General features: G+C 45.5%; 1 protein-coding gene across 1 annotated transcript; it reads right to left on the bottom strand.

Moving 5' to 3' along the window:
- Positions 1-3,621: 3,621 nt before the first annotated feature.
- Positions 3,622-6,353, bottom strand: dlx6a (distal-less homeobox 6a). The gene is made up of 3 exons (XM_040189082.2): positions 5,575-6,353; positions 4,687-4,880; positions 3,622-4,432 (listed from the first exon to the last, which is right to left on the bottom strand). The coding sequence occupies exons 1-3, from the start codon at positions 5,879-5,881 to the stop codon at positions 4,193-4,195; spliced, it is 741 nt and encodes a 246-aa protein (XP_040045016.1). The 5' UTR covers positions 5,882-6,353; the 3' UTR covers positions 3,622-4,192.
- Positions 6,354-8,250: the final 1,897 nt, after the last annotated feature.

Here is an 8,250-nt window from a genome sequence, read left to right as displayed (position 1 = left end):
CCTCCGGCCTCACTGCAGTCTCTTGTTATTTTAACCCTCGGTTATTTACTCTGAAAATCACGGCAGAGACTCACAGACATCAATAACGTTTGGGAGCCTCAGGTGACAGGTTGTAAATCACAGCGGTTGCCGGATGAGCTTACTCTATAAAATATCCGAATTATAGTTCTCCTTCGCCAGATTTACCAAGAGTTATATTTATTCTGTGATTTACGCATGTCTCATTTTGTATTACATCTACTTTAAAATGGTGTAGAAAGGGGGCTACACAAATATCTGCCTTCTGAATTTGCCTTTCCTTTATGCTCAGGCATTATTTTTAATCTACATTTGGTGAAGACAGCAAATGTATCATTGTATTAAACAGACCTTTAACTAATATGTGTTGGAAATACCTTACCAGACGAATCATTAAAAATGGATACCGGCGTTACTGGATTGATTTGTCAATTATATTGTGATTTAAACTAATCCTAATATTCCTATAATATTTTATAAAGACTAATAGTGTGTGCACGAGTCAAGTGGCTCATTTGCTTGATCATTTTGCATGTAATCCAGTTCATTGCATCAAATGCTTTGTATCCGGACATTGTTGTAGTAATCCGTATTTTGCTGTCGAACAATAATTCCACAGCATTTTGCTGTGTACTTTTCCCTTTCACATCCAATATTCTGTAATGAATTATTATGATTCCATTCCCCGCTGCCTCTGGTCACCAATGATCACCTTTTCATCACTCGCATTGTGTTTTCCCGGACAACCTGATTGAGCCTTTCAGCGGGTTTCCAGCTCGTCTGCAGAGAAAATGCCGGCTCCTCGCTGCAGACAGTCTGCAGTCGCTCTTGCTTTGTGTCCCCTACAATTAGCCGCTTTGAATGGCAGAGAGGAGGCGAAGGGGGGTGGGGGGGGCGGCACGGAGATCTGAGACAATCCGCATTCCTGTGGGGGTAGACCGGCTCCAGAGCCCTGCCACTCCCGGCCGCAGCCCACCTTCCGGGTGAAATAAAAGAGAGAGAGAGAGAGAGAGAGAGAAAAGGGAAGGAAAATCCTCCACGATTTCACCATGTTATTAGCAGGCAGTCACACCGCGGCCAAACAAACCGTGCCACTGTGGGAAACATTGGGGATTTGAAAATTGATCTAATTGAATTTGCCCGGCCATATGCTCAAAGATATGGAAGTGAGTTTTTACAAACGAACACGATTCACAAAAATACCACACACACGCAAGACTGCATATGACCCACAATGACCCAAGCATGTTACCACTTCCACCTGACACACAATTCCTCTTCGTGATTGTAGCCTACACGCTACACGGGTTGCACACAGACACACGCACACGCACGAGCAAAGGGAACATCTTTTTTTTATTTATTCTGAAATGCCACCCTGCTTGTTAGTTCGTTTTCGGCCCAATTTATGCTGCAGACTAAACGGTGGCCGTGTCATTGCAATGCGAGCAGGTCACTGGAGAAATGCACATCCTTCCCACTGCACGTGCACGCTCTCAAGACCACTCAGGCGCGCGCTCGACCTCAGTGCACATGGAGCCCACACAGGCCTCAATATCTCTCTCACAGACACATCACTACTGTATGTCCCCAAACCATTTGTCCCTCTCTCTTTCCTCTCTCTCTCTCTCTCTCTTGCACGCACATGCAGACACAAACGCGCACACGCACGCAGACACACACTAGCGGTGCCATTATATCGAGAGCCCCCCGTTTATTTCCAACCGAATATTTTCCACTCAGTTTCCCCCCGTTTTGCAAATCGAGTCTAAATAATGACAGTTAGCTTTACTGGACGGCTTCAACTGTAACACTCCACAATAATTATTCTCCAGGATTAGGGCTGCCATTATCATAATCTGGACATTGACAATTACCTATAATTTGCAAAGATGCGCTTGGTTCTTGATTGCAGAGGGCTTTTTTTTTTTTTTTTCAAGCTTGCCATCACTAAACAGTGACAGTAATAACAGCTAATTTTGCAGGCAATATATAAGAGCTTACCGGGGTGTGCAAACACTTTCCCACCTGGATTTGCTTATTCAACCACCGGCAGTAAAACCCCGTGCAGAGCTCTCTTTTTTCTGGTTGTCTGTGTGAGGGAAGCGGAGGAAGGTAAGGACCAGTCTCATTTTCATGCTCGTGGCTTTTCTTGATGTTAAGGCTGAGAATGACTCGCTATGGTTAAATCGTGCAGGCCCGGGCTATGCCAGAGAAACCTTTCGCCTTTTCCTAAAGATAACCCCGGCGCGTGGGTTAGAGGGTCGCTGTGATGTGTGCAGCTATGGCGCGTGGGGATCATTGTGAGAGGAGCTTTTATACGAGAAGCTCGCTTCATGGCATCAGCTCCGTGCTGTTACGGCTCACAGAGCAAGAATAGACGCGTCACTCTATCGACCCCCCCACCCCACCCCGACCCCCCCCCCATATTTCACCGTGCTGCACTTAACTTTTATCTATCTGTACATGCGTCTCCATATTGTCTTGTCTTTTCACCCGATCTCTTATCTTTCTCTCATCTAACGCCATAAATCTATTTCATGTGATTTAGCTCATCAAAGCGCCTTTTTTTCTTCTTTTTCTTTTTGCAAAACACGATGAAACGCGTCAGTTCTCGGAGCTGAATAACCCCGACGTGTATTCATGAGCCTTGTTGATGTTGACTCGATTGCTGCTTCGGGCTCCCTGCAGCCTGCGGATCGGGGTGCACACGGCCCCCGTGAGCAGATAGGCCCCCAGTCTGGTGGGGGGGGGGGGGGGGGGGGGGACCAGGTATAGGCTGAATGTGCGCCAGTGGGACATCCGCGTCTTGACAGCTGCATGAAGCTTTTCAGCGTGGTAATTTCAGATAATATCCCGAGCCCTCGCTCTTCTCGGCAATTTGTATGTGAATAACCGAATAATTTCCCCCTTTGTTCCATCTGTGCTACCTCAAATCCAAATAAAGATGCCTTTTAGTATTAAAAGTGGTAGAAAATTACAGGTAATTATCTTTGACGGTAAAAACGCTGTAATCAGCGGGCTACATCAAAAATTACCCTAATTATGCCTGCATTTATGAGAATGGGAAAAAAAAGCCTCACTTGGATAAAAACCCACAAATTGTCCCAAATATCTCCTTCATATTGAACGCTGCTGCAGCTGGCTGCTTTGTTCACCATCGATCCCGTGGAGCTTGGCATTTAACGGCCTGCATTAGGACGGAGGGAAGGGAGAAAACATTTTGTCAATACTCCTAATAATTGAGGGTGAAATGACAAGATAAGCTGGACCTGGAGCAAATGTCTTTTGGAGGTGAATGTAGAGAGCAGCGGGGCAGGGTAAGTTCATTTCCTCCCGTGTTCAGTGCGTGTGATAAATCTATACAGTGGCGCGCTTCATCAGCCACCAAGCGCTTTTGGAATTATTTAAAATGTTTACTCTGGTAAAAATGGGCTTTTCAGTGAGCCCCGTGTCATTACCTCGTGTTGTCGGTTTGACGCGCGTACACACCAGGGGTACGGGAAATAGGCCCGCTATGATGTGATGTTGGCCCAATATGATGCATAAAATAAAAGGCCCAGTTTCAAATGAATATGAAATCATGCAACAGCAGGCGTCTTGTTTTTTTTTTTTTTGAGTCACGGTTTACTCAATCTGACAAAAACATAAAAAGTGTATGTACAACTCAAATCGCAGATTATATTTACAGACAGACAATTTGCTTGGTTTTGCATGTTGGAGAAACAACCCGGGAAAAAAAAAAAAAAACCCAAAACAGGAGTCCCACCACGTCGACAGGCTCACGGCGCACGCAGAGTGTACAGTCTTTGCCCAAAGTGGCGGAAATGTCACTGATAATATTTGGTATATTGACGTTCAGATGTTGACATGAATGAAAGCATAACAAATATGCGAGCCCATCGAACAGCCATGTACGCTTTAAAAAAAATGGTTAGTTCCCTTATTTGTGTCATCAACTCCGAGGCTTGGCTGCGTTTTTTTTTGTGTGCGTGTATGTGTGTATTTGTTGTTGTTGTTGTTGTTGTTGTTTTTTTATCCTGCAGCCGAGGGGTGCTTCTCCTCTCCAGCATTCAGTCTCTCCGCTGACACAAATTGTAGGCTACGTTGGAAACTGCATGGCGGGGATCCGGAGGCCTCCCGACAAGCTCACTGACCTTCCCGCCTCGTCAGTCTATCTCTGCATCGAGTCCTGATGCGGGGACGAGTACCAGTGAGAGTAGCCGGGCATGTAGCTGTTGGCCGGCATGTTTACTCCTTTGGACGACGCCGAGACGTCCCATATCGGAGGGATGGTCGGGGAGCGCGGGGACAGGGACATGGAGCCCGGCATAGGGTCGCTCTCGTGCGGGTTGCCGCCTTGCTTGAGCAGTTTCTTGAACTTTGACCTCTTATTCTGGAACCAAATCTTTACCTGCGGGGGAGAAGCGTGCATGCAGTTAGTGGAGGACGTGGAGAAATAGCCTGCGTTGAGTTTGAGGCAACGGTTGGTTAGTGTGCGGTAGAATAAGAATAAATAAATCAAGGTCCTCAGCCAAACAAAAACACCCACAGCCAAATAATGATGATAATAATACTAGTAAAAATGTCCTGATATTTGTACTAGGTATGCACATGTGGTTTCCAGGCGTTGATGTCAACGTGTGGAGAGTGAGTTCCTCCTCGTACCTGGGTTTGTGTCAGTCCTAAAGAGGCAGCCAGCTCGGCGCGCTCCGGTAAAGCGAGGTACTGTGTCTGCTGGAAACGGTGGTTCAGTGCTTGAAGCTGCAAACTGGAATAAATTGTCCGAGGTTTGCGAATCTTCTTGCCTTTCCCATTAAAGCGAATCTCCCCATTTTCGATCACCGTCGTTTTCTGCTGCTCTGCAACAAAAACAGCCAATGTTATTATTCAAGCCCGCAGCCCGCGGCGGATATCGTGCATTTTGTTGTGCAGCAAAAGCACAAGCGTGTCTAAACAGCTGTGGAAAATTCCGCGAAGAAAAAATAATAATTTGGGAGTGGGGGGGGGGGGGGGGCGAATGAAACTGTCTAAAAACGGAATATCTCGCATTGCCTTTAGGCGCCGTGGCAGCCACAATCCTCATACGCTGTCATATTTGGGATATTGCTGGTAATGACATGTCAATTAAATGCTAATTACAACATTCAAGGCGTGCGGGCTGCCTAATTTTCACGAGTAGTCGGTGAGGATTGCACGGTCGTGATGATCACACCCCGGGCATTAAAACGGGTTTTTGTGGGAAGCGAGAGGAGTGCTACGCGGGACAGCGAGCAGTCGGAGAGGGCTGAATCGAGAATTATCCAGTGCCATTTACGCGCGGTTTTCTTCGGCGTAATCGCCCACCTGAACGATCATTCGTCCAAATTTGGAGTGGCCGTGCCGTGACTTACTGTGGCATGATACCAACACTGGGCAGGAGGGGGGAGAAAGGAAGAAAAAGGGAAAAGCCACTTGCTAATGGCTGAACTGTCCTGCCGCCTGGGATGGACGCGACGCGGTGCTTCATTTTTTTTCTCTCTCCACTTGGCATGGTGCAAAAAAGGGGTCTCTTACCTGCGCCGTCTAACCTTGTCTGTCCTCCCGTGTTGTTGTGATAGGATGGCAGGTACGGGCTGTGGTGCGGGTGGCTCACGTAGGGGTAGGGTAACGACCTGTTGTAGGTGTTGGTCCCGGTGTACGCGCCGTTCTCGTGCTGGTGGTGAGCGTGTGAGCCGGAGTGGAGACAGTGCAGCGGGTAGTGGCCGCTGGCCATCGACGGGGAGCTCTGCTGTGAGTGCGACTGCTGCCCAAACTCCATGAAAGCAGACTTGGACGAGTCCTGAGCCTCCAGACCGTCAGCCATAGTAGTCATGGTCATCATCGAATTTTCTGCCTTGAGAGCACTCACCCCCTCTCTCTCTCTCAAGACCAAATCGGGTTTCTCTCTCTCGCTCTGCTGTTGTCTCTCTCCTCTCTCCACCGCGAAAAGATATTGTCCTATTAACACCCGGACTTTCCAGCGGCGTCTTTATTCCCCCCCCCCCCTCCTCGTTGTGTGATATTCTCGCTCAAAGTAGCGGAAGGTAGGAATAAGTTAAGGAAGAGATTTTAAGGTGGATTCTGTTAAAATTGAGCCCTGCTTCCAGACTTGATGCAGACGCTACAAGTAAAATGGTTTGTCTCCAAAGGGCAGCGCCTTCCGATTGGTCATCCAACCCAACGTCATCAGTGCTCTGCGTTTCACGGAGACTTGAGCTGGAGTTAACCCACCTTACCAGCTCCCACCACAACTCTGTGGAAATAATATATGGTGGGAAAGACGCAGAATTCCAAGAGACACGCTTCACACGTAAAAACAACTCTTTTTCAATCGCCAATTCGGTTTCGATTTTTTACCCGAACCCTCCAAATTACGCACGACGTGCAGCCTATAACACGCTCTTTGATTTCGCTTAATTAGCCAGCCGTCTATGTGCCTCTTGTTTCTCAGACTTTAACTCCTCCTCTCTTTGAGAATTAATACCTTAAAGGGATGCAGCAATAGTCATCGTGATTAACAAAGAGTGAAACAAGTCGAAATTCACTTTAATATGAAAATGATTCAAGAACTATTAGATTCATTCAAAAATATCTAAATAAATGTTCAGTTGTAATAGTTTTTTTTTAAATCAAATTTGTATATGATCACAAAGTGTAGAAAAACCTCAGTCGTTTTATAAATCAGATTTTTTAAACATCTAATAAATAAGAATAGATCATTTTTTATGTCAAGGAAAGTCCTCAAACAGGTGGAATGAGCTTGGAAACGGGCCTTTAACGTCAGCGTTTTAATTATTGACAAATGATATATATATACACATATATACTTTTACTTTTTTCATTTTTCATTTTTGAACATTACTGTTCGAGAATAAGTGTTTATTAAATTAAATTGTTTTTGCAGTGCAATATTTACTTTGATGTCTGCTAATGAGCAGTCCTGCTTAGAACCCCCCCCCCCCCCCCCCCCCCCCCCTGCAAGTAACGTATATTACTTCCAAAGGCTACTGACCATATGATTAAGCATCTTCAGACAATTGAAAGCACACTACATGTGACACATCAAATAACAATATGCCTGAGGTACAATAGGTTATTTTGCACATAGCAGGGTGGATACCGTGATGAACTGACAGTGCCTTTATCCCTGCTGTAATATGAGGCCGGATATGGTCCTCAATATATGTAAATTATACAGTTTGCCTCTGAGCGCTGCCACGTTCGATTCGCATATAAGATTCAAATGACATTTCCACGTACTTTAACGCAGTAGGTATTCAAATTATGTTTATTACCACTTTCGACACATTTTTGTCTACAATGTAGCATTCAGCAATTTTACCCCCCAAAAAATAGAGGATGAAGAATAATTATGGTAGCAATCAAGTTACTGCGAAAACCTATTTGATTAGCGGCCACACTTTACTCAAATTGCAGCTATAAAATTAAGAACAATTCGCCTGTAATGATTATGGACCGGATTTATTTTGGGAGGGTGGAATAAAAGTGGATATAGCATAAATTATCCCCTAATTATACGCCAGCGTCGCCTCAATTATCCTCTTATCAAAAATGGTTGTCTAAATGCAGCGTTTAGTTTTCAATTTTCTCCTTTTCTGTAACCAGAACTTGGTACCTTGCTATTATCGTTCCGGTTGTTATTTACTTTGTGGGATTTAAAAAGTGCACAACTCAGCCGGATAAATCATTTTTACAGCAGCGGACCACGAGAGCACAGAGGCAGGGATGTGAGCCCCAAGAAAGGATTTATTTCATGCTTCCAAAACTCTTCTATTTTTCGAAATTATATTTTACAAACAGGCTGCCTCTTTTGTCGCCAGGAGCACTGAAGGTAAGAGCTTCCTTTGAATGCTCCTGCTTTTTTTTTTATTTTTGTATGTCCCCCTCACTCTGGTGAATGATTTGATTGCCTCTGATAATTCCGTATTTTAGGCGCTCGGTGTGGCCGCTCAGACGTCGCAGGAAGTCAGCCCACCTTGGTCACCCCTCAGTGATCTGACATAGTGGCCAATTCCCCTGCCCGTGTTCCACTTGGACACGCAGAAGAGAAACCAGATCCTATACCTTTTCTAATCGCCTTTTGAGTGCTACTACAAAGACGCACATGCTTTTTTTTTTTTTTTTTGCAGCGATGTTCAGTGCACGATCTTCGGTCTCGGTTGAGATCAGACGTCTTTTTGCGGCATCTTC

This window comes from Gasterosteus aculeatus, chromosome 10, assembly GCF_964276395.1.
Source record: "Gasterosteus aculeatus chromosome 10, fGasAcu3.hap1.1, whole genome shotgun sequence".
In the NCBI taxonomy this organism is placed as follows: Eukaryota; Metazoa; Chordata; class Actinopteri; order Perciformes; family Gasterosteidae; genus Gasterosteus; species Gasterosteus aculeatus.
The sequence above is the reverse complement of the archived record's forward strand: the minus strand, read 5'-3'. Positions and strand labels throughout refer to the sequence as shown.

Coding starts and splice junctions, on each gene's coding strand:
- dlx6a (XM_040189082.2), bottom strand. CDS start 5,881: ATGATGACCATGACTACTATGGCTGACGGTCTGGAGGCTCAGGACTCG. Junction 4,881..5,574: donor GACAAGGTTAGACGGCGCAG/GTAAGAGACCCC, acceptor TTTTTGTTGCAG/AGCAGCAGAAAACGACGGTG. Junction 4,433..4,686: donor TAGGACTGACACAAACCCAG/GTACGAGGAGGA, acceptor TCTCCCCCGCAG/GTAAAGATTTGGTTCCAGAA.